This window comes from Terrapene carolina, unplaced genomic scaffold (genome assembly GCF_002925995.2).
Source record: "Terrapene carolina triunguis isolate 2854851 unplaced genomic scaffold, T_m_triunguis-2.0 Scaffold111, whole genome shotgun sequence".
Taxonomy (NCBI): domain Eukaryota; kingdom Metazoa; phylum Chordata; order Testudines; family Emydidae; genus Terrapene; species Terrapene triunguis.
Window position 1 is genome coordinate 12,203,660 of NW_020664462.1, and position 27,168 is coordinate 12,230,827.

A 27,168-nucleotide genomic window follows, 5' to 3' on the forward strand; every position below is an offset into this window, starting at 1 on the left:
AGTGGGCATTCACCCACGAAAGCTTATGCTCCAATACATCTGTTAGTTTTAAAGGTGCCACAGGACCCTCTGATGTGACTTAAGTTATGAGACTTGGAGGTCATCAGCATTTCAGATACTTTCACAAAACTAGTCAATTGCAAATACTCTTCAGAGAACTCAATTTGAAATTAGCATTGGATTAACCTGTAAAACATGGGGAGAAATTATTATAATTTTGTTAACACGCTCCACACAATATCTCAAAATTTGAAAAATAGCTCTTAAAATCTCAAATACTCTCAATCTTATGTGCAGCTATAGAGGCAGCAGACTCAGTACACCAATATAGAACTCTGCCAAAGCTGTTAATATACAGTGCAATGTAATTTTCTTAACAAACACAGCAGTCTACACTTACCTGTAAGATTTCTTTATTATATGATGCTCCACCAGTGGCCAAAATCCTTGTTCTTGGCACTACAAGGCAATAGAAAGGTCAGTTAAATAAGTATCATCAAGATATATGCTATTTAATTTGGCAATTAGAGCACGCAAGTAGGAATAAGATGACATGGTTTCTATCACTGACTTTACCAATGGCTTACTGTGTGATTCTGGACAAATCCATAACCTACCTCGGCCTCAATTTTGCCAGCAGTAAAACTGAGGATAGCGCTGCTTAGCCACTGTTATAAAGCATGTTACAATCCATGGATAAAAAAGGCAATATAAATAATGTAACTCTAATATCATTGTGGTACCAAAATCAGTAAGCTCTACTGAAGAGGGATACAGTAACAAAGGGAAGACGATATTATGCTATAGTTTTGATTTGAGGTCAGCCTCAGTTTGGATCTCAGTTATGTATGTGCAAACTGACAAACAACTTACAAAATCAGCAAAATTCTCAAAACACATCTCTTTGTGATGTTCACAATCACTAATCAGTGAAATCGTGGCAAACTCCATCTGCCTGAATGATAAGAATGTGTTTCAAAGAATAATAATTAGGGAGGTACTAACACATGCTGATAAAATAGTCTTTCTGAACCTTTACCCAGCACAGGACAGAATGGTTACTTACCTTGCAATAACTGTGACTCTCCACACATATTTCACTTTTGGTGCACACATGCCCCATGCATGCAACACAGCAGTGCCCGTGGAGGCCACGCCTGCACTGAGTTCCCTCTCGCTTCCCACAGATGAGAGCATAAAGGGCAGGACAGCCATAATCTGCACTCAGGTCCTTTGCTAATAAGAATCCCCCATGAGCAGGACACTGATCAGTGGGGATGAAAGGCAGGATTCAGAATCTGTGTGGACAACCCATCTGGAAGAATCACAGTTACTGCAAGGCAAACAATTGTTCTCTTTCTTCTTCGAGTGATTGTCCACAGACTTTCTACTCTTGGTGACTAACAAGCTGTTAACCCAGTGCTAGGAGGCTGGTGAGCAGAGGCCCATTTCAAGAGTGACTGTAGGATACCTAACTGAACTAGCAACTGCTCTGAAAGCTTGTACCAAAGAATAATGAGTAGTAAAGGTCTGAATAATAATGAGCAGTAAAGGTCTGGATAAAACTTCACATTGTTGATCTACATATCTCTGCTGTGGTGATGCTACCCAAGCAGACTGGAGGCCAGTCACCTGAACTCTGGTGGAATGAATTCTAATCTGTCCAGGTGGCTCTTTCTTAGCCAAACCAGAGCAACTCCTGACACAGTCCAAGACCCACTTCGTCTCTGGGAAGACACAGGCTGTCCCTTACCCCTTTCAGCAAATATAGAGAAGAGTCCAGGTGTACACCTGAATGGATTGGTCCTATTCAAGTAAAAGGATAATGCTCTCACAACATCGAACATGTGAAGTCTCATTTCACTTGCTGTAGAATGTGGTTAAGAGCTACAGAGCACTACCTTGCAGCCATGGGAGAGAAGAAGGAACTGAGTGAAGATTATGGCTGCCCTGTTCTTTATGCGCACTGCTATGCGGAGCAAGAGGACACTGAGAGCACAGGCATAGCCCCCAATAGACACGGCTGTTGAAAATAATCCAATCTTATGCTCATGTGCACCAAGAGCAGAATCTATGTGGACAATCTCTTGAAGAACTGAGCCCATACCTTTTGGGATATTAAAAATAGCATCCTATTAATCTTTGAATCAACATTTCAAGAAATGCCTCCTTCTCTTCATTAATAATTCACTCACTGTCCTGTGTCTTGTCATTTGTTTTTATGCTTGTCAGAGCACAAAATCTGTGTTTATGTCCATAACCCCAATTCAGCAAAGTACTTAAGCATATTAGTAGCAGAGCTGGTTGCAAATTTCACAATGAAATAGTTTTTCATTGAAAAATGCAAATTTCTCTAAACCAAAACGTTTTTTGTCAGTTTCAACAAAAGTATTGTTGGGAAGCTCTCTCAGGTTTAGGATGGGATTTCTGGTCAAAATGAGAACAAGAGACTAGCCCACCTCAGACAGCCTGATGGTCAGGGCAATCACCTGGAATGTGGGAGACCCAGATTTAAGTCCCTTGCCCTCAGCAGGCAGAGCAGGGACTCAATTCCAGGTGAGTGACCTGACCATGGGGTTATTCTGGGCATGCTCAAAGTTTTTTCACATAAAATTTCAGAAGGTCTTAGTTTCATCCCAATGCAGAATGGGAACATTTTTGAAACCTTAAAAATTTTCAATGGATAGGAAAACCATTTCCTGCCCAGATGTTGTGGGTAGTCCCATTGACTTCAAAAAGACTATTCATATACTTAAAGCTAGACAAATATTTAAATACCATTGCTGAAGTAGGGCCCATGTTTGTAATGCGCAGCATGAATTTATGGAAGTAGATGTTTTGTAATAATCAATAGTAACTACTATAGTATTTGGTACTGTTAAATGCTATAACGCTGAAGACCCCTCCCAAAGAGATATTTCACTGATTACATCTATATTATATCAGCCTCAGTTTGGCTTGAGCTGAAGACAAAACACAATGGAAAAGGTGGTCAAACAGCTCTGGAGGCTACAAACAACTCTTTATATTCTACCTTTTAGAGAATCTGTAGTCAAAGCCCTGAACATAAAAAACAACAACAAAGTGAAGATGTAGATTGCATAGGGTTCTCATACAATTTCTGAACCTACAGTGACTTGCTCAGGTAGAGACTTTATGACACCGCCAAAGCACTGCAAAGAGAACCTCACTTTATCAATACATTAATCTTATTTTCCTTTTTGGTGCATATTCAGTGATGCACAAATTGTGTTTTAAAAGCCATTAAGATCTCTGTCAATGTCAGTAAACAAATCAACCAAATGGCAGAGTGATTCCTCAGGGGAAACAAGTTTCAATTATACCTACATAGAGTGACAGATCCCTGCCAAGATTATCAAAACAATGTAATGCAGAAACAAGTGAAAAATAACCAATAAACCACTGTGCCTGGAAACAAATCTGAACTCTTTATGGTTTGCCTATTAGTTGAATTTCTCTTTTGCTACACCTTGTTGTGGGCATGATATTCTCAAAAAAGCATCACATCCAAGATGAAAGCACCGCATTTCCAAGTCATCCTGCAAAACAGACAGAAGTGAAAAACAGAAATACATTTACCTCACTTTGCCGCACGACAGTGACCAATTCAAAGAATGAGACTGGCTTCTGCCTCCAGCCACGTGGGGAATGCATCATACAGTGCCACTATACCAAGGTCAGGGAAGAACAATGTAGAACATAAAGGTGATAAGGGCAAATAATAGGAGTCCAAATGAAAATTACAATCACTTCTTGGGTAAATTGCTTCTTTCAACTACTTCTACCCATGCACACTCCAGCCCTTTGTCCTTTTACATGCTTTTGTTATGCAAGCATTCAGCTTTGGATCACTGTAATAATATAGGAATATCTTGCTGTATATTTTAATTGGCCAAGGTAAACATTGGGCTACAAATTGCTTGTTTTGTGCATTCTCCAGATTTGTATTAAGTGACTTCAGTGTCCATACAGAAGACAATTCTTCTGTGTTGGCTCAGGGTCTCGTGGCCATCATGACTCATCACTGAGTTACCTTTGAGACAGCCTGCTCAAATGCAATGAGTCATCAATTACCCGCAGGGTTCAGCCAATCCACAGGTGAGGTTCCATTCTTTTGATCCCAAGGCAGGTATATAGGCTCCAAAGAGAAACAGTCTCTCCAGTCTGCTCATCACTAACTGGCCAGGAACACTCCCCCTGCCAGTAGTTTCAACAGACTACCTTTGCTCCTGCTCCAGCCCATGCCTGTTCCCACACCAGCCAGACCCTATTCCAGCTTTCATCTGCTTCTGCCTCACCTGGCAACTCTGACCATTTCAGCAGATTGCCCTTTTCATGCTTGGTCAAGCAACTGAGATGGAAATCTCTGTCACGTCTGCTACTGAGATGTCGGAGTTAATTCAGTGCCTCCAGAGCCAACGTGCCCAGCTCCAACTGGAGAACACCCTCTCTGCTCACAGATCCCGACAACCCAGTACCCCCAGTGTGGCCAGATGCAGTACCTTTAGAACAAGGCCTGAAGGCCCTGCTGCCAGGGAAGTTGGATGGGAACTACCAGAAGTTCCGCAGGTTCCTCAACCAATGCCATCTATTTTTCCTGATGTGCACTGAGATGTAACCCACTAATCAGGCCAAAGTGGGTCTTGTTATCAGTTTATTGACTGGTGAAGCGCTAGACTGCACCTTTCCTCTCCTAGAGCAGTCCAGCCAGGTCCTTGGCAATTTTGACAAGTTCCTCCATGCCGTCTCACTCATATTCGATGGTCCAAACTGTGCTCATACCACCAGCGCTGCCCTGCAGTTTCGTAAACAAGGCCGTTGGTCCATCTTGGCATATGCCATCTATATTCAACGTTTGCTCACTGACATGGAATAAATGAGGAGGCACAGATCTATCATTTCCGTCAGGGTCTAACAGATGACATAAAAATGAGTTGGCCTGGGTAGACCCCCCCTCAGGCCCCCACGGTGCTGAACTCAGACACTGAACTATGCATACAGATTGAGAACCAACTGTTCAAATAGTGCCAACGGGAAAAAAAGGTATACGTTCTACCCCAGTCTAGTCTGGTCCCATTCCAGCCACTACCACAGCCAGTCCCAGGGTGACAGCCTGTGAAGATCAATGTGATGCAAAGACATCTCACGGACTGGCAGAAGGAGTATCAGCGACAGAACGGCCTTTACCTATACTGTGGTGGGCAAGGCTGTCTTGCCACCAAATGCTCCCTCAAATCCAGACCTGCGGCAGATCAGGGTAACAACCACATAAAGCCCCTTTAGAAGGGTCACAGCGTGACAATCACCAGATTGGGAGCCCCAAGCCAACTTTAACAGCTGTGGTCTGTTGTCATCCCCACCTGCAAGTCTTGCTCCGTCTCTGTGTCCCGTCTACACATGAGGTGAACTGCTCTCAATTTGCATTTGTGGATTCTAAAGTCTCCAGTAATTTTATGAATGCTGGATTTGATAAGGGTAACCAACTTCTGGTACAAAGAAAGCTCACCCCAGACCTGGTGGAATTGATTGATACTGTTCTCAGGTCCTGTTACCCATGAATCTATGCCCCTTTGGTTTGACATCCAAAACCATCAAGAAACCCTGTAATTTAACTTGATCAATTCACTCCACTTCCATATAATACTTGGCATCCCCTGGCTCTTGGTCCCTGATCCAAATATCTTCTGGAAGATTCAAGAGGTACAATGTGAGTCGGGCTACTGCCAGCAATGATGTTTAGTCAAGTCAGGCACCAAGGAAACAAGAAACAGTGTGGGGAAGGCCACTGTCTTCTGTGTCCAGCAAATTCAAGAAGGTAACAATTTACCAATCCCTGCAAAATACTGAGATTTTGCCAATGTGTTTGACAAAAGAAATGCTGACATCCTACCCCCACATCAGTCCTGTGTCTGCCCCAGTGATCTACAGCCCAGGACCAAAATTCCATTTGAATGGATTTATCCCTTGTCAAACCAGAATTCCGGGCCCTACAGGAATACCTTCATGAGAACCTGGCAAAAAACTTTATCTGTTTGCCTACATCCTCCACCAGGGCTCTGAATATGCTTGTCAAAAAGAGGGATGGCTTCTTCCATCTCTGTGTAGACTGTTGAGCCCTGAACAACATTATCATCAAGAATAGCTAACCCCTACCTTTGATCAGCAAAACTATTGAAGAGGGTCAGCTCCACCAAAACATTCATCAAGCTTGATCTTTGTGGTGCTTACAATCTAGTCTGATTTTAAGAAGGCGATGAGTGAATGACAGTGTTTCACACCTGGATGGCCATTCTGAATATCTTGTCATGCTCGTCAGCCTTTCCAATGCCCCAACCACATTCCAGCACTTTGTCAAGGACTTCTTTAGAGATGTTCTGGACCAGTTTGTAGTGATTTATTTAGATGACATCATCATCTTCTTGAAAAACCAAGCCCTCCATGACCAATACATCCATCTGGTACTCAATCATCTTCAAACAAACTGATCCTTTTTCCTCCCAGTTTGGTTTTACCCTCACCTATCACCCTTGTACCTGGAATGGCAAGCCTAATGCGTTGTCTCACAAGGACAAATATCTGGACAAAAGGAATAGACCCCTACAGCCTGCCACAGTCTTGAAGCCTGCCTTTTGTCAATGTATAGGTGAACAATGATTTATTGTCTCTTGTGAAGTCTTTCCTGCCTCCATCCATTTGTGGTATTACTGTTGTTGACCACTACACACCCGGCCCCCAACTTAAACTTCACAGTCAAGAACGGGGTTCTCCTGTTAAAAGATCCGATCTATGTCCCCAATGGCCAACCACATCTAGCCCTATTCCAGCTATGTCACTACTCGTCCCTGGCTGGCCATTTCAGTCACTGGAAAATGATGAAGTTAGTCTCTCGTCATTTCTGGTGGTCAAAACTACATCAGTCTATAAAGTCTTAAATCAACTCCTGCAACACATGTGCTTTGACAAAAACCTCATGAGCAGAAACCCTGGGCACTTTGGTTTCACTGATGACTCTATCCCAACTCTGGTCATCTCTCTCTATGGACTTTATTATTGATCACTCCAATTCCCAAGGCCACTTGGCCACAATAATTAGCGTTGACCTCCTCATAATGATGTCTTTTTTTGTGCCCTGCAGGAAAATCTTTACTGCGGAGGTGACAGCCCAACTATTTTTAATCACATCTTCAAGCTCCAGGGTTTACCATTGGATATTACATCTAACCAAGAATCGCAGTTCATTTCCCATCATTGGTAGGAATTGTTCAAGCTCTTGAATGTTAATCTATGAGCCTCCTCAGCCTATGGGAAGACAGAACAAGTAAACCGAATTCTGGAGCATCATCTCTGCTGCTTTATCAGTTACCATCAGAATGATTGGATGCCACTTCGTCACTTTGCCAAGTTTACATACAATAATTCTGACCACAAATCAATCCACCAGAGTCCTTTTTACACCATCTATGGTTTCCATCCTTGGTTTCACCTGTCCATACCGCCAGTTTCTCTCATTCTGACAGCCTCTAAGCACCCGCACCACAACCATGAAAAATTAATCTTCACACCACAACCATGAAAAATTAAAAATCCACTCATACTCCACCACGACTCCAATGTACAAATGATACATTGACCTCAGTTGTCAGGACACCCCTCACATTGTGGTCTGGGATAAGGCATGGCTCTCAAAACAAAACACCTTTTGCCCATCCCTTAAGGAAGTTAGGATACCAATATCTCAGCCCATTCCAGGTCATTCAATAGATTAATCTGGTGGCTTTCAAATTCCAGCTACCCAAGATGACAAAGGCTCATCCAGTGTTCCATTTTTCCCTACTGAAAAAGTGCAACTCCTTTTCTGGATGGATGAAACCACCTCCTCCCCCTGTCATGGTCCAGTGGCAGGAAGAATGCCCGGTGAAGCAGATCATGGACTCCAAGATTCTCCAAGGGAAGCTCCTATACCTCACTGACTGGGAGGTCTATGGTTCAGTTGACTGCTCCAGAAAGCCAGCCAACAAAATACATGCACTCATACATGCACTTTTGGGAATTCCATTGGTCACACCCCAACAAACCAGGCCTCACAGTGCCTGGTGTGTGTCTTTTGAGGGTGTATGATGGGATGACTCATCCCTGAGTTATCTCTGAGCCTGCTTAAGTGCAATGAGTCATCAAGTACCTGCAGGCTTCAGCTAATTCACAGCAGAGGTCCCACTCAGGTGTTCCCAAGTCACCTATATAGGCTCCTAAGTGAAGCAGCCTCTCCAGATGACTCCGGATCACCAACTGGCCAGAAACAATCCCCATGACAGTAGTTTCAACAGACTACCCTTGCTTCTGTTCCAGTCTGCTCCTGCTTCTGCTCTAGCCTTTGACTGTTTCCATTCTAGCCAGCCCCTGTTCCAGCCTGCATCTGCTCCTGCCTTAGCCGGCCATCCAGTGACTCTGACATTCTGTATAGAGAGCTGGTGACTGTGAGAGTGAAGATTACACCTTTGTAATGGTGAGACTATTACCTCTTGCAATTTGAAGTTAGCGCAAACTTCTACTCCTTTTGGATCAGAGGACCTATTTCATTTGCAGAGACTGATAGATCTGACTGGGATTCCACCATTAAAGGAAAATACCCTTCCAATAGTAATCCATTCTATCAGTGACTTAGTAGAACATTATAAGGACCTTTGGTTCTTGAATAATTCAGTAGTACAGAAGTAAAGCAGGTTGACATATTTCAAATGAAATGTTTTTAAAATAAAAAATGGTCTTTTTCAAAAATATTTTTGAGTCCATGTTAATTATTTTTCTTTTTCACTTAATATTTCATACCTTTTATACCTTTTCATATTTTTGTGACACCCCCCCCCATTATTGATATTTTTGGCTTATCAAAAACCTTCAGTGAAAACTGTTGATATCTAAATGATTTGCAACAATTTTTGTTTAGTGTTTTTGGTAAGACAGAATGTAATTATTGTTTTTGAAGAAAATGTCAATAAAATATTGTGAAATTTTAAAAATGTAACAAAGAAAGAAAAATCGTTGTTTCAAATACTTCAAAATAAAAACCGGACCAAAATTTTGAAATTTTTGCAGAAACTAATTATTGTTTTTGAAACTGCTGACTTGCTTCTTTAAAAAACATTATAACATTCAACATCACATTATTTTAAAAAATTCTATTTTATTTTTCCCATATACAGGCATATTCAGCCCGGTGAAACTCACAAGAGAAATAAAAATAATACTGGCACATATACATATAGCATCTTCCTAAGGGATTTCAAGGCATTGCATGAAGATAGGAAAATTGGGAAAAGTGAAACGTAGAGAAGTTAAAGGACTTTGCCCAATGTCACACAGTAAGTCAGTGGCTTTATATTTTTCTTTATTAAGCTTAAGTATACAGTCTAAAGATTCTTAAGAAATTAATCCATTAAGACCGAGCTCTGACATCTACCATGAAAAGATTTCAGAAAAAGAATGCTGTGTTGATAAAGAACACTGCAATTCCCAATGGTCTACCTGTGCTATCTACCTATCTAGTCTTTGGTTGTTGTGACAGGCATACTTATCAATATACCAAGGCCTAAAGAAAAGACAAAAAAGGGTGTGATCCAGGTGCTGAGATTTTTATTTGATTAGGGGTGGTCAGGATCCAGTCCAATGTGTGGACAAGATGCAAAATACAAGGCTTTAGTATGAGAAGCTTAGAATGTTACAGGACTCAATTATTTTACATAGTTATCTGTAAACCTCAATTTCCTAATTCAACATTTCTGATATAAGCAATTTGAAAGAATATAAAAAAGATAACCTCCTGGGCCTAACCCTGATGAGCTCAGCAAGGCAAACTGCCACTGACTGAAAGAGAAACATTTGCTTGCAGAAAGCAAGGCTAAGGAAAAAAGTGAATCTATTCATTTGTTTTCCCATTTAAACAAAAAAGTTACATATGAAGCATAAAAGATGGAGGCAGCACCACTGGGAAAGCAAACATATTAAGCTGGAAACATTCATTCTCCGCTTCTGGACAATGTGATTGCAGAGCCATTGGCCATTACCTTTGAAAACTCATGGTGATGGGGGAGGTCCCGGATGACTGGAAAAAGGCTAATGTAGTGCCCATCTTTAAAAAAGGGAAGGAGGAGGATCTGGGGAACTACAGGCCAGTCAGCCTCACCTCAGTCCCTGGAAAAACCATGGAGCAGGTCCCCAAGGAATCAATTCTGAAGCACTTAGAGTAGAGGAAAATGATCAGGAACAGTCAGCATGGATTCACCAAGGGCAAGTCATGCCTGGCTAACCTAATTGCCTTTTATGATGAGATAACTGGCTCTGTGGATGAGGGGAAAGCAGTGGATGTGTCATTCCTTGACTTTAGCAAAGCTTTTGATACGGTCTCCCACAGTATTCTTGCCAGCAAGTTAAAGACGTATGGGCTGGATGAATGGACTATAAAGTGGATAGAAAGCTGGCTAGTTCATCGGGCTCAACAACTAGTGATCAATGGTTCCATGTGTAGTTGGCAGCCGGTATCAACTGGAGTGCCCCAAGGGTCAGTCCTGAGGCCGGTTTTGTTCAATATCTTCATTAATGATCTGGAGGATGGCGTGGACTGCACCCTCAGCAAGTTTGCGGATGACACTAAACTGGGAGGAGTGGTAGATACGCTGGAGGGTAGGGATAGGATACAGAGGGACCTAGACAAATTAGAGGATTGGGCCAAAAGAAATCTGATGAGGTTCAACAAGAACAAGTGCAGAGTCCTGCACTTAGGACGGAAGAATCCCATGCACTGCTACAGACTAGGGACTGAATGGTTAGGCAGCAGTTCTGCAGAAAAGGACCTAGGGGTTACAGTGGACGAGAAGCTGGATATGAATCAACAGTGTGCCCTGGTTGCCAAGAAGGCTAACGGCATTTTGGGCTGTATAAGTAGGGGCATTGCCAGCAGATCGAGGGACGTGATCATTCCCCTCTATTCAACATTGGTGAGGCCTCATCTGGCGTACTGTGTCAAGTTTTGGGCCCCACACTACAAGAAGGATGTGGAAAAATAGGAAAGAGGCCAGCGGAGGGAACAAAAATGATTAGGGGGCTGGAGCACTTTTTCACTAGGAGGGTGGTGAAGCACTGGAATGGGTTACCTAGGGAGGTGGTGGAATCTCCTTCCTTAAAGGTTTTTAAGGTCAGGCTTGACAAAGCCCTGGCTGGGATGATTTCATTGGAGATTGGTCCTGCTTTGAGCAGGGGTTGGACTAGATGACCTCCTGAGGTCCCTTCCAACCCTGATATTCTATATTCTATGAATGTAGGGAATATATTGATAGCATAGCACAGTGTTCAACTCTTCACTAACCTGCTATGTGACCATGGGCAAGTCACTTCACTTCTCTGTGCCTTTATGTGTACATACAGCACCTAGTATAGGAGAGTTCCGATCTCAGTTGGACCCACAAGACACTACTGTTCTACACACACACATACACCCCTTCTCTTTGAAAGTGAATTTTTAACAAGGGTCTCTTGTGGTCCCCAGGAACTCCCTCCATCCCATTACAGGTAAAATTAAGACCCGTTGATGGGTATGATGTTTTTAATTTAACTGAAAAATAATCACAGACAAACTAATAGGTAGAATGATTTTTTTTTTTTTGAATTGCTCTACATCAGGATTAAACTGTTCTGGCTCTCAGTGTATCTTAACAGGAAAGTTTTAGGTAGCTAGCCACTCACTGGGCTGGGCTCTTGTAAATTGGATGCTGTTGCCAAGCAACAGTAGGTGCTAAGGAATGAAATACAGTCTGTAGAAACCTAATAGCCTGAAGAAAAACAGAATCACAATCTAAGATTTATGGCATATTTAAAAAGGAGACAGAGAATGTCACAAATACATATACACACTATTAATTTATTGTAAATATAATTAGTATGTTTTCATAATGCATAATTAACTAGCAAAACAAAAGAAAACTGATAGGTGAATTGCTTTATATTTTTCTTTATTAAGCTTAAGTAGACAGTCTAAAGAGTCTTAAGAAATTAATCCATTAAGACCGAGCTCTGACATCTACCATGAAAAGATTTCAGAAAAAGAATGCTGTGTTGATAAAGAACACTGCAATTCCCAATGGTCTACCTGTGCTATCTACCTATCTGTGTTTTTCTGCCATGCTCATTGACATGGCATCTGATCATCAGAAAAATCTGTGTAAGCCTATTAAGATTTAAAAATATTTTTAGCAAGTAAATTACAATACATTAACACAACTCATCTGTGTTCACCCATCATGCATATTTTATACTACTCAGGCAAACTGTCTTTAAATGATATACCAGAGCTATGCAGGATACACTGTAGTGTAGTGAACAATGTAATCCTGTAATAAAGGTCGCTGTTTCCATAGATTTAATAGTTTATTTGAGGATCCTGATGGACTGTGTATTTTAATCTGCAAATACAAGAGGAAGATTGGGCCAAAAGTTTTGATTGTAACCAAGAGAAGGGACTAACTGAAAGCTTAACAAGATCAAGTTGACCCAACAGAAACAAAAGAAGCTGCAGCAGCAGCAGGATTGCAACTTTGTTGTGACCTCCTTCCAAGTCTCAATTCCATGGTCCAAAATCTTCCCAGAGTTAAGGCCACTTTGGTCCCTTCCACTTTTGCAGAGTGGCCTTAAATGCTGCATAGTTGTCCACAGACAGATATAAGGGGATCTCTGGTGGCACAGAACTGTCTTAGTGGCTGTTATATCACCATCTGTCTCTGCAGCTATATTGGGAGTGAAGGAAAGTGGGCATGACTGGATCTTCCCTGAACTTCAGTGACCTCTGAAATACCATAATGGCCCCTTGGAATCACTGGCAGTCAGAGCGTTCTAATGAACTGCCATAAATTATACTAAGTTAAGACAGGGGACCAAATTGGTGCACAGCCAGACATGAATAACTGTGGCTTAAAGACATCTTCCTCTGCACCTCTGGTACAGATATAATACAACAGCTTTTCAGTTTTAATGACCCTGGATCTAACTTGTCTTATATTGACATAGTCTCTAATAACATCTTTCCATATTATGAAACCACTCCAATTAGCAATCTCTTTTCAACAGAAGCTCAGGACTGACATAACAAGGGTTTATTTCAGGTCTGGATTCAGGTACATTAGACAGAACTAAGTGGGAAAGCATACATGGAACAAGCCTGAAATAACGTGGCTTTAACTAGGGTTATAAATTGCTTGTTTTAATGTGCAATAAATGTCACCAAATTCAACCACACAGAATTAAACAAAGGTTTATGGGGAAAAGGGAGACAGTGAAGCTGACTTTGTATATCTTGGGTCCATATTGTACAATCTATAGAACAGTCACAAAAGGGCTCAACTCTAGTAAGACTAAGTCCAGTGCCGGTAATTGATGGCAATATACAAAAAAGAGAACCTAGGGCTCTTCGGAACCCTGCCATTCATTCACCGAGTCCAATCAAATCCTTTATGTTGTATTTAAAACTGTTTCAGCCTCCTTTTGAGCCCATCCAGTTTTCCTATCAAAGGAATATTGGAGATTCACACTAAGTTTATCAACAGACCTTCATGTTAAGCAATGTTAGTTTTAAAGATTTCCATAAATTAAAAAAAAAAAAAAAAGACAAGAAATCTGCCACGCTTCCTGGTTGAAACAAATTTTGCAATCTATAACAAGCTGCCCCTACCTCATTCCACTCTAATTAACCTGTTACAGGTTGCAGAGCTGATGTATTTGATTCACACAGTAAAAAACAAAAAATAAAACAAAAAAAACCCACTTTAAAAATCAGGTTCGATTCTTAAAAACCCATAATTTAGATTTTATGGCACAAAGTGCATCAAAACATAGGTGTTCTACATTTCAGTCATCTGTCATACATTTTGATGACGTGTGTCATATGCATTAGCGGGTTTGAAGGCTGAGAGGTATGCTCCTTGTTATAAATCCTTCTACAATGCTAAATAATTCCTATCAATCCTTGGTAGTTACACTTTTCCAATATTAGTCATTATTAACCCATGTTCTAGATATTTGTTCTTGTAATCTCTTCTCAGGTGTCAATCTCTTCAGCCTCTTAATCATTTTTGCTACTCTGCTATGAATTCCTTCCATTTTTGCTACATCATTCTCATGTTGAGGTGCCCAGAACTGAATGTATTTAGCTTCAGTGTACCTGGCACAGTAAAAGATTAACACAGCTGGACAATTCACAGGCTATTCCAAATGCCAAAATAAAAGAGAATTGCTGAAACAGCTGAAAAATGAATGTAAAGAGGTAGAACTCCAAACCTTCTCTGAGTAAAACCCACATAAACTGCAACAAAAGTATAAACACCAGTCTGAGCTTTAACCCAAAGCCTGACTGTTCCTACTGTTTCCCTGCACAGACCTCTTTGTTTCTTCCCATAGAGAGGATTCCATCTCCTTATATCCAGGATTGAGTTAACAAGCTACCTCTTCCACAAAGTGTAGGCCAGCATCTTCCTACAGTGTTCCAACTCATGCTAACAGGATAAGTCAGCTAAGGAGACCTGACACCCTGTTGTATGCTATTAAAGAAGAGAAGATGTATTAGTTTATTTTGTTACATTTAGACAGAAATGTGACTTATTATGAAAGAAAGCTATCTAGCTAACTCTGTAGAGTTCTAGTAATATCTATCAGGCAACTAATAGAGCTTAGATGAGCAGTAAAAGAGAAAATTAACATTCCTAAGAGAAGTGGTGTAGTGACCAGAACCCCTACACTACATCTCTCAACTAAGAACGTCTACCACCAAAGGAGGGAGAAGGAGGGTATGAATCAAGACAGCAATAATGAAACAAAAAGATATTTAACAAAAAGCTTATTTAGTTATTAAACTACCACAGTGAATCCAGATTATTCCTCAGATGGAAATGGTGACTGGATTATCCATTCCAGTTGCTACCCATTACCAGGTATCAAGCATCAGTATTCAACATGAGACCCCCAAGAGTGTTACAGCTACAGCTGTAAAACTCACATGGCTTGGCATTTCAATGAGAACCTGAAACTCTCTGAAGTTCAAACCAGCTCCAGGCCAGCTTGGAATCCTCTTATCTCTCAACAATTCCTCTCCTCTCAAAATGTCTCTGAATTCTGTTTCCCCAAACAGACTCCACTTGTCCTTAAAAGACTGCATGCCTCATGCACAGTTGTTGGAGATTTTTCTTTCAGCAGTACCTGTAAGCGCAGCACAAGCACGCTCTGGTGCCTCGTGTCATTGCACACAGGCATGAAGAACCATGTTGCCCTGATCCCCCTCAGTTCCTTCCTACCAGAAAGACTCTGATAGAGGTGAAGGAGGGTGGGTTCTGGAATGGACTCATGCAGCACATCTTCAAGAACAACAGTTACGGAAGGTAGGTAACCATTTTTTCTTCTTCAAGTGATGACACATGTCCATTCCTCTAGAGGTGACTCACAAGCTGTTCGAGCTGGACTTGGGTTCAGAGTCTATTTGAACAGGGATTGTAGGACCACCCACCCAAATCTGGCATTGTCTCTAGACTGAGAGGTAAACATGTGGATTGAACGACTGCTGCCTTATAAGTGTGCAGGATGGGCACGTGAGCCAGAAAGGCCATGGAAGCTACCTGTGATTTAGCTGAGTGAGCCACCACTTTAGTTGGAGTTTCCATATTTGCTGGACAGTAGCATAAACAAATACAGCTGGAAATCTAGGAGGGCATTCTCTAGAGTGCGCACTGGGTGGGCCTTTGCACTGTCTGAAATTGTGAAAAATAGCTGCAGGGATGACCTGAAAGACCTAGTCCAATTCAGATAAAAAGCCAACACCCTTCTAACATCTAGAGAATGGAGATTCTCTGCCCATCTTACCTGAATGAGGCTTTGGAAAGAAGGTTGGTAAGTAAATGTCTTGATTAAAGTGAAAATCAGAAACCACCTTAGTCAGAAGCATTGGATGAGGTCACAGGAAAACCTGGTCCTTGAAAAATATTGTATAGGAAGGTTCTGACACTAAAGCTCACATTTCTCCTGCTCTCCTAGTCGAGGTAATAGCAACCAAGAAAGCCACTTTCATAGATAGGGGTAGTAGGGAACAAGTCGCTAGTAGCTCAAAGGGGAAAACCATCAACATTGCTAGAACTAAATTCAAGCTCCACTTTGGAATCGGGCTGTGTATCTGTGGGTATAACCTGTCCAAACCCTTTAGAAATCTGATGGACACAGGGTTTGAAAAGGTAAATCAGTTTTCCACTGGAGGGTGGAAAGCTGAGATAGCTGCCAGGTGGACTCTGATGGAACTAAGGGCTGTTGTTTCAGGAACAGAAGATAGACCAAGATATGGGGAATTAAAGCTTGCAAAGAGGCATCCACCCAGCCCATAGATCAAATCGAGAATCTCTTCCATCTAGCAAGGTAAGTAGACCTACTTGAAGGCTTCCTACTGTTTCGGAGAATTTCTTGTATTCCTTTAGAGCAATCTCATTCCAAGTATCTCAGCCAAGAAGCATCCGCACTGTTGGGATGGAGTAGACAGCCATTGTCCAGAGAGATCACATCCGCATCTCTCGGGAGTGACAGAGAAGGTCTGACTGATAGGGCTAGTAATGTTGAATACCAATGTAGATGGGGCTATGCTAGGACTATTAACACAAAGTGAACACAATCTTGCTTCACTTTGGACAGGAGAAGAACTGGAAGGAAGGCATCCATCAGGCCTCTTAACCAGATCAGGAAGAAACAATCTGTTAGAGATCCCGGGCTAGAAAGTAAGCCACTTTCAGGTTGATGGACCTGGCTACGCAGAAGTTCCAAAGCAAAATTGCCTCTTGGCATAACTTCATTTACTAGGCTCCCCCATGTTTGTTTAGAAAACATGGCTGCTGTGTTGTCTTTGAGCACTAATGAATTCCGCAATGCAATATGCAGAAAGAATGCTATCCAAGCCAAAAAAGTAGCCCACAAATTCCTTATATTTACATGATGCAAATTTAGTTCTTGGCAAGATGAAAGGGGACCTAAAAGTTTCCCAACTTAGATTCAACGCATCCGTAACTAAGGGGAGTGTCTGTTGAGGAGGAGCAAAGGGGACTCCTGTGCAAACATCTGATGGGTCTATCCACCAGTCCAGGGAGTACAAGACTCAAGCAGGTACCTGAACCACCCGGTCCATTTGATGCAGGTCACAGAATACACTGAGGTGAGCCAACCCTGTAGCTCTCTGAAGTGCAGTCTGGCATGTTGGACCACATCAGTGCATGCCGCCATTTGCCCTAGAAGTTTCTAAACGTAGTGAGAGGATGTATCTTTGGATCTAGTGCAATAAGCCGCATTGCTTGGAACCTCTGCTGCAGCAGGAATGCCTTGGCCTGTGTACAGTCAAGGACCACCTCAATCAGTTCCATTCTTTGAACCAGAATCAGGATATATTTCTCTGTATTTATTAGGAGCCCCAGTGCATGACTGGCTGACTGGATAGCAGCTATGCTGGAGAGTACTTGAGACCGGGATCAGCCTTTCACTAATCAGTCACCCCAAGTAGGAAACACATGGATTCCCAAACTTCCCAGGAATGCCGCTACTACCACCATGCATTTTGTGAACATATGAGGGACTGCTGAGAGGACAAAAGGCAGCACTGTGAATTGGTAGTGTGATTCATTGACCATGATTCTAAGAAATTTTCTGTGACTCTTATGAATTGCCACATTAAAGGAGAGACTGGACCTCCTGTAGAAGCCTGTTCTCGTGAAAATGGTCCCTGACGAGGGATGGGGAAGGGGAAGGAGAAGGGGAACAGAAATAAAGTGAAGGGTGTATCCCAGTTCCAACATGCTTAGAACCCACTGGTCTATGATGATGTAGGACCAAGCATTTAGGAAGTGGAATAGGTGGTTGGTAAAAACAGGAGAAGGGAAAGATGGTACTCTGGGAAGTGGTAGGCTGCTCTCAACCAACAAGTCAAAATGTTTGCTTTGAAGATCCAATTTGCCAAGATGAACTAGCAGCTCTAAAGGACAGGGGAGGTGGAGGCCATCTCTTAAAACTTCTACCCTTCTGTAGTAAGGCTGAATGGTCTCCCTCTGAACCAGAGTGTGAGGGACCACTACACTTCCCTGCGTGCGGGGAGCCAAACCTGTTCTGCCCACCTCACCAGAAGTACCAGGGCAGGACAGGAAGTAGAAAAGGAGAGCCCTGGAGTTCAGTTGCTGCTGAGCCACAGGAGAGTGCGGACATCTCTTCTATGGAGCAGACGCCTCTGAAAAAGCCTTGCCCAGCCCCAGAGTGGACCGATGACTTGCCGTCGGGGGAGGGAAATGAGGATTCTGAGGAGCTGCTGGAGCTACCAATGGCCAAATACCCTGAGGAGACAGGGGATCTTTGGACCACAGTACCTTACACCCAGACTGTGGTAGGACGTAGCCCAGGGGGCTAGACTCTAGTCCAGTTCTGCTGCAGGTGTATGAGTCAATGTATTGCGACTGGAATCCCCACTGACCCAGTGGAAGATTGCACTGCCACTGTTAGGGCCCTGGGCTGGGTTGCGGTGGAGTCGGGTGGACCCACGTCCCCCTACTACCCTACCCCTGGGGTGGCAGCCTCCCCTCCATAGGCCAAGACTGCTTTGGTGCTCATCCCTGCAAGCCCCCTTACTGTTTCCTGCCCTGTCCAGAGGGAGCCAGAGCCCGAGCCCCTCTACAGACTGTTTGTAGCTGTCTGCCCCAACCAGGTGGCTGTGGATTAAAGACTGTTTGCGGCTCTGCCCCGCCCACAGGGCCAGGGCTCCCTGATAGACTATTACTATCTGCTGGGGCTAAAAACTGTTATGCTTCATCCTGCCCAGGGGACTGGAGCTCTCCCCCACATAAGACTGTTACTTGCGGTCTGCCAGTAGTGAGGGACCACTACACCCTCTTTCTCAACAAGTCCTGATTACAAGGCATGAAAGGGTGGAACCACTGAGACTGCTGTGGGTGGAATGGTTTTCTCTTTGTCACCAGTGTATAAATTTCCAATGAATTAAGGGTTGCCCTTGAATCCTTAAGGCTATGAATCCTCTCGTCCATCTTTTAAGACAAGAGTGAGGGGACTTTGAATAGGAGGTCTTGTACAGTTTATTGCACCTCCAGGGGAAGACCCAATGACTGCAGCGAAGATGAATGCCGCATAGTAACCATAGAAGTCATAGCTCGAGCCTCAGAGTCTGCCACATCTAGGCTTACTTGTAAAGCTGATCTGGCAATTAATTTGCCCTCATCCATCAGAGCAGTGAACTCCTGCTTAGCTTCATCCAGAAGCCTGTCCTTAAACTTTAGGACATTATCCTACAAGCTAAAATTGTACCAACCCAGCAGAGCCTGCTGGTTTACAATTCTCAGTCGTAAACCTCCTGTGGAATACATCTTCCAGCTGAAGAGGTCCAGCTTCCTTATTTCTTTCCCTTTCGAGGCTGATGCCTGATGTCTCCTCTTCATTTGCAGCAAACACTATCAGGGAACCCAGAGGCAGATGGTTGTAAAAATGTTCATATTCCTGGGAAGGGATGTATTATCTCCTTTCCACCCTTTTAGCAGTGAGAGGAAGGGAGAATGGAGTCTGCCATAAACTCTTAATGGGATCTAGGATAGCCTTGTTAATAGAGAGAGCGATCCTAGAAAGGCCCATAGAGATCAAAATGTCCACCAATCTGTGAGACTTTCCTTGCACCTCCTCTGGCTGGATATCCAGAGCTGTAGCCACCCTTCTTAGTAAGTCTTGATAGGCCTTGAAGTCATCTTGCAAGGGTGAGGTAGACTCCGTGACTACCGCCTCATCTGGTCACGAAGAGGCTAGTGGCTGCTGAGGAGGTCCTTTGTCCAACTCCTGCACAGGAGAGTCCTGAGTAAATAACTCCCCTTGCGCAGTCCCAGTCCCAGAAGAGGGGGAGTTGTGACCCTGGTGAACATGTTCCCAATACCTACTCAATATTGGAGGGCTGGAAGGAAGCGGGGATGTCTGAGAGCATAGGGGGAAGGTAAGAAACAGTGATACATAGGTAGGACCCAACTATATGCCAGCCATTGGTCCTTGGGTTGAGATCTAAACCATAGTGGGTAGGAATCCCACTGGGGCTGCTCAAGTCTGGAAGCGTAGAATCCAACCTCAGAGTCTAACGAGGAAGATGAGTCTGCTTTCTCTGACCAGGGAGAAATGACCCCATTGGTCCTGGGGAGACCAATTGCGAGTCTAGTGATGGAGGCACTAGTGAGACCATCACAGGCTTCCCCCTTGATGGAAGCCACCAAGGTGCAGCAACAGTATCAGCCAGCAGTACTGAACAGTGCACTGGGGATTGAGCTGGCAGGAAGGATCTAACACGTCCGATCCTGGTGCAGGGCAGGAATCTTGCACTGCAGGTGAAACCGGTACCAAGAAGATCAATAGTTCCCAAGCCGTCTTGAATGCTTCGGGTGTAGATGGCGCCATCAAAGGCTCCTGACCCTGAGGTACAATGAGCTGCAACAGTCCTGGGATTGGTCTCAACAGTCCTTCCTGAGCTCCAAAGTCATTAATCCCTCTTTGCATGCAGGGGGTCTCTCTTGCATGTACATGGGGGTATCTCTTCTTCGACTGCCCCTCAGTGTCCTTGCCTCCACTCGGTGCCTTACCTGCAGATTTTGAAGGCATCAAGGACTTATGAAGTCTCTTCTTCAGTATGGAAAGGAGGGTCTGCCTATAGTCAGCTAGAATGGGCAGAGCACTCCTGACAAACTCAGACATGCTCAGTACCCGTTCCAAGTGTGAAGGTGCTGATGGAGGGTGACAAGCAAACTCCACGAGTAAGTATTTGAGCCTGCCAGCCCTCTCCTTTTTGGAACAATTGAACCCTCTACAACTGTGACATATGTCACCTATGCATGCTTCCCCCAGACATTTAAGGCAGCTGCGATAGGGATCACTCACTGGCATTGGTTTGCCACAAGAGTGACAGGCCTTGAAGCTGAGAGAATGTGGCACGAATCCAGTACTGGACCTGGTGCCCAAACAGGCACTGGAGACCAAGATTCACTAAGAATAAAACTAAACTTACACTAGTCAGTAACTATGTACAAAATACACTACTCTACACTAAACTAACATGACAGGTACTATATACACATGAAGGGAGGAAAGACTTGCAAATACAAAGATCACAGTTCCAACAACCGACACTGGCAGTAGGAAGGAACTTGGGGGGGGGGGCAGAGATAGCATGGCCCTTTATACCTGCATGCGGTGGCACAAGACACCAGAGGGCACTTACGTTGCCCCGGCGAGTATTCCTGAGGGGAAAATCAACAACTGTGTACAACGCACACACACACCTATAGTGGAATGGACATGTGCAATCACTCAAAGAAGAATTTTATGTTTTTCTGGAGAAAACATCTTCAGTCAACTGGCCTGCTCCCCGCATTTGGTTCTTTGGAAGGTTGCTGATAAGCCACTGACTCCATCAATCCATGGTTAACATCTTTACAAAAAAGGAAACTGCTTATTTGCGCCCTCATGCAGCAGCAGGAGGACTAGGAAATGCTTTCCCTGTCCTGTTTCTGCCCCTTTAACACGCCTTCCCCTTTTTCTTGGGTCTGGTGCACCCCAGAGTACACAGCATGTTACATTCCAGGTTTTCTATTTTGCAGTATATCTAATTGTGTATAAGTGAACAAAAATGCAGATCTTTTCTAATTCCTCACAGTTAACACATTTAGCAGTAATAAAAGACACAATGACTTTCCAAGGGCATGTACCTGCTTAATTATTCAAAAGAAAATGACTCAGGCACTGTGGTATGAAACACTAAGATATGCAAACAAGGTAAATTATGGGGGAAAGCAGCAAAAGGAAAAATACAGTTAATGGTGGAAAGAACACACAGGACCATATCCTGATCACCTTACCCACTCATGCAGCTCCATTTACTTCAATAGAAGGTGAAACAGATGTGCCACTTCAGGTGAATTATTTTGTATAGCACTCAGTAACTAGCCAGTGTCATACAATAATCTGACCAACAACGGGCCACCTCTAGAGCATCTGCAGTATTTTGACTTAATGAAGAAGGATGTTTAAGAAAGGACAACAGGGAACTGTACTTCATTTAATGGGGTCAAATCCCAATGCAGGCAAAACACTCTGACTTCAATGGAAGCTTTGCATGAGTAAGGACTCAGTGAGACAGGAATTCAGGATTTCACCCTTGTGTAACTCTGGGCTATCCCAAATGAAGGATCTGAACTGATGGAAAACAATAAAAAAAGAGATTAGTATAGAGACCTTGCAACATTGAATTTTAGCTACTTCTCTTAACACAACATAAAGTCCACTCAAACAATGAGCATCTGATTTTAGCTTGGACCAAAAGAAATGTCTTTCCAATCAAGATATCTATTAAACTGAATGTCTCTTGTAAGCAGGCACTGTGTTATATTTTCATCAAAACTGCTGAGAATAAGCAAGAGGAAAATGACTAAGTGAACTGAACAACAAAGTGTCTGATCTTGATGAATAATTCAAGGATGAAATGCAACAAATGCTGATTTGTTTTTAAAGGCAGAAGGCAGGATACAACTGTCCTTGGGTTAGAAAAATGACCTTTTCTGTGTAATGATGCTCTTGTCTTTAGGCATTGAATCACAAGCTCAGCATTTGTAATTCCAGTTCACAGTTCTTTTGTTTATCTCAAAGTTTATCACTTGGGTTCAGAATAATTGCAATGTAATACTCTGAAGAAGACAGGAATGGTGCTACAGGAATGCTGTAGTCTGGATGAGGCATTACACTGAGGTCCCTTTTGCCCATCTCTGATGGCAGAGAACATAGAAATTAAAGATCTTATGGCATTTCTATCACAAGGAATAGGGAATAATTACAGTATATTAGCCAACATTCCCCTTCTTAATAAAACACAGGTCTTCATGACCAGGCTGTGTGCATGTGATTGCTAGATGTGTTGTGGCTACTATATTTGTCCACAGTCTTCCCTTCCAATGTATAACTCATTATGCTGCAAAGCATTTTGGAAGTACATGGAAGTCCAATGAAAAGCACATTTTATCTGCTTTCTATTTGGTATATTTTAAATATAGTGTGATCTAATAGTTACGTCAGGAAAATATAGGTACAGCACTCTTGGATTCTACTCATGGATTTGCCATTGACTTGTGTGGCCCTGGGAAGTCACTTAACCCTTCTGTGCCATATTTATAGGGAACAACAATGATAATACTTAGTCCTGCCTCACTGCAGAGGACTGGACTAGATGATCTATCAAGGTCCTACATTTCTATAATTCTATGCTTACCTGCTTCACAGTACTATTGTGACGCTCAGTTACAATTTTCAGATGTAAGCACAAACTGTTTATTATTACTACAGTAATATCTATAAGAAAATTAATAACTGCAAAAAAATCTTGTGGTTATCTATATCAGTAGTTCTCAACCTTTCCAGACTACTGTATCCCTTTCAGGAGTCGGATTTGTCTTGCATACCTCCAGGTTTCACCTCACTTAAAAACTACTTGCTTACAAAAATCAGACATAAAAATACAAAAGTGTCAGCACAATACTACTGAAAAATTACTTACTTTTCATTTTGTCTGTATGAAATTTTAGTCTGTACTGACTTCGCTAGTGCTTTTTATGGAGCCTGTTGTAAAACTAGACAAATATCCAGATGAGTTGATGTACCCCTGGAAGACCTCTGCATACCCCAGAGGTACACATACCCCTTGTTGAGAACCACTGATCTATATGCTTCAGTCCTGTACATAAACTCCACCACTGTGGGTCAGATGCACTTCCAGTTTATGCTAGCTACTGCAGTGGTGGAGACGTGGCATCGGTACACGGCAGCATGTAACTTCTTCTCTATTGGGGTTGCAATAGGAGCTTCGCACAGCTCTGTAAATGGTGAGTCATGGCCTTGGTAGCCAAAGGATCTGCTTTATTCAGTGCATCCTTGCTGGATCCTCTCACTAGCGCCCCCTCCAATTCATGTCTTCTCTGTGGTTCTCTGTGTCCTTTGTGTTCACCTGACCACAGCCTGTTATGAAACAGCTGACAGAACAGGACACCTTTGTCAGTGCCCTTCCGACCAAAACCTCCAATTGAGTGTAAAGTTCCACAAACCCTTCACCACCTCTTATTAGAGATTGGGGAATTTTTGGTCTCTGGGGTAGACTGCAAGAAATTATCTAAACCGTCTATGACTCATATTGTTTTTTATTAAAAGAAAGATGATAAAAAATAGGGAGAACTGTAGCAAAACAAAACTATTTTCAAACCATACCTACATTTCAACTTCTCATATGATAAAAGGGAAAATATGTTAACCAACTTTCCCCCATGACCCTCTTGGTCAAACATGAGAAACAATTTCCTTTGTGTCCCCCAATGACCTCACCTCCTTCTTTGACCCCAGAACCTTGTCAGGGATTAGATTAATCTCAAAGGCTAAGAGTTCATTGTCATATCAGGGTGAGGCTATATCAGCATTTCCACTAAGTACTGTTTCGGGGAATACAATCTGTTTTCCATACAATGATTATTGTCCCTTCTCTCTGCTAACGCCCCCTCAGCTAGCTCATCCGTAGGCAATTTTCCTGATTCCAAATTCATTATTGAATTTCAAAAGCCACTTTGATCTTCAAAAGTCAAGGTGACTGAATTCTGATTTGCCCGTCCATGTCTGTATTATTCTGTATGTTGGTCCCTCAACAATGCAGAATGTATTTTCCTCATTATAAATACATTTAAATTATAAATTTTGCTTGCTATGGAACATCATGAAAGATACCAAATTTTGTCACATCTTTGCTGGCGGGTTTCCTGTGGAGCCCCAAGAGGCAATTCAGCTGCCATCCCCCAGGGCAATATTTAAAAAAGGGTAGTAGATGTGATTCCCTTTATCATTGCAAGAGGCCAGGCTGGCGTAAGGAGGCGCAGTTTCAAGCTCCCTACAACAACTGACAACCAGGGTGAATCTGGCTCGGTATCCCTTAAATTTTTAGCACAATAATTCACACACTATATCCAGGACTCTGTGTGACTCATGCCTGATATACCAATATTGGTGGAGGGGAAAATAAGTGCTTATTTTACTATGAAGTCATGATTTTAAAATTGCTCAGTTTTCCCATTCTCGGCTTCTCCATAAATTGTTTTCTAAGCCCTTTTCCTGGACTGATAACTTGATTATATCAAAATTGTGCTGGAATGAATCCACTTGAGAGTAGATGATCACTCAAGACATAAAAAAAAACTGGAAGAAATAAACAACCTACCCAACTCTGATACTAGGCAAACAAACAGTAAGACTGGCTAAGTACAGATAGAGACCAAGCACTAAGATGTATACTTTCTGTCTCCTGCAAATCTACCAGCATCCCTTGCTTATGAATACTCAGATTGCATTTGGCTAGTTGGCAGCACATTTAGCAACCTAAAAAAAAAAAGTTCTTTTTCTCTGTGGTAGACAAATCTTTCCACCTTCATGCCCACTTTGTTACCTATAAAACTTACAATTTATTCAAGTATTTTATTTGTAGTATAATTAACCTTTTCAATATCTGAAACCTTCTGTGCCTTTTAAAGTATTAATGAACAGAGAATACTTTTCTGAGCCAATGTTTAATACTATTTCTGGGAATACAGAGCATGATACTAAAAGAGAAATATATATACTATACATAATACAGGATGTGGCTAGAAAGAGAGACTTCTCTACTGAAGGTTTTTAATTTCATAGCATGATGATTGGTTTGCATGGAATTGCATTTTGGGCACATTCTGATCTCTGTATACCAGGGCAAATACACTCAAGTTAATGGTTACTTTAGATTTACACTGATAAACAAGAGATCAGAATCTGGCCCAGACAATCATGAGAAAAGGCCAAGTCCCACTTGCCTTGGTCCCTTGGAGACCCGGGATAGCTCACAAAAGATGGGGAAGCAGGATTTGGTCTCATGAATTCCAGATAAAAATGCAAAAAAACTTCAAGCTTATATGTAAAAGCAAGTTGTGGGAATGATTCTGATCTCACTCACACTGGTGCAACTCCATGGATGTCAATGGAGTTACTTTCTGTCTTACACTGGTGTAAGGTCAGAATCAGACCTTCTGGGCCTGATTTACCATTGCCAGGCACTTTCTGTCATCATTTACAGCAATGCAAAGTGAATACAAAATGCTACCAAATCAGAACAGCACATTTTACATCCACTTTGCCCTGCACCTTGTGTAGTGATTTATACCAGTGCAAAAGGCAGATTGGACCCTATATGTTCAAGTCCAGTTTAAGTGAAAGAATACATCCAATTCCTCAATAATATGGCTGTTGATTAGTCTCCTGCAAGGTAACTGAAGTCTTGTACATGTCAGATATTTAGTCTTAGTTACACCAAAACTATCTTCAGGGAGTACAAACATTTCCCCTCTGGCAACCTGTCGGTCACAGCAAATCTGTAAATAAACTGTCAAACGCTATTGCAATCATTCTTGAATCTGCAAGGGAAAAAGTAGTAAAATTGGTGCAGCTGGCTCTAGTCCCTGTAGAACTGGACTGATTTCACAGCTTTAACATGGTTCACTTCTTCACAGTAAGTCCAATCTGATATACTGTGTGCAGAAATGAGTGACACCTTTGCTAATCATTTTCTTTAACTTACCATATTTGAAGGTAATAAAGGATGCAATGACACTTCAAGGGCATGGACTGGTTAATTTTTCATAAGTAAATTGACTGCAGCTCTGCAAATTTACAAAAATCCACTTAAAAATACTGTAAAGCCATCTAAAGTATGAAGACACACATGTAAAAGGGAAAACAAAGGGAGAGATGATGTTAGAATGTTTCCTTATACAACCCAAGGAGCTATCCAGGGATGCTGACAGTAAGACTAATTAGATATAAGTGCAAACTGGACAAACTGTTAAACAGAAAGAACTAGCATCTTTGGTTTTATAATTTAATGGTGCAGATTAAGGCTTGGGATTCACCTCCCTCCTTTACTTCATGTACTTAACAGAAAGCCAGCTAATCAGGCGAGCAGGGTCTGAGGATGCAACCTTATTGGATAGGCATTAACCAAACATCTGGACCTAT

At 42.3% G+C, this 27,168-nt stretch overlaps 1 protein-coding gene across 3 annotated transcripts in view; it reads right to left on the reverse strand.

The window, feature by feature from the left end:
• Nucleotides 1-27,168, reverse strand: part of XYLB (xylulokinase) — a 138,799-nt gene that overhangs the window by 23,236 nt on the left and 88,395 nt on the right. For all 3 annotated transcript variants that reach the window (XM_026652035.2, XM_026652032.1, XM_026652033.1), the window contains one exon: nucleotides 401-459. In XM_026652035.2, the coding sequence (XP_026507820.1) occupies nucleotides 401-459 (59 nt within the window). The remainder of the gene's footprint in view (nucleotides 1-400; nucleotides 460-27,168) is intronic.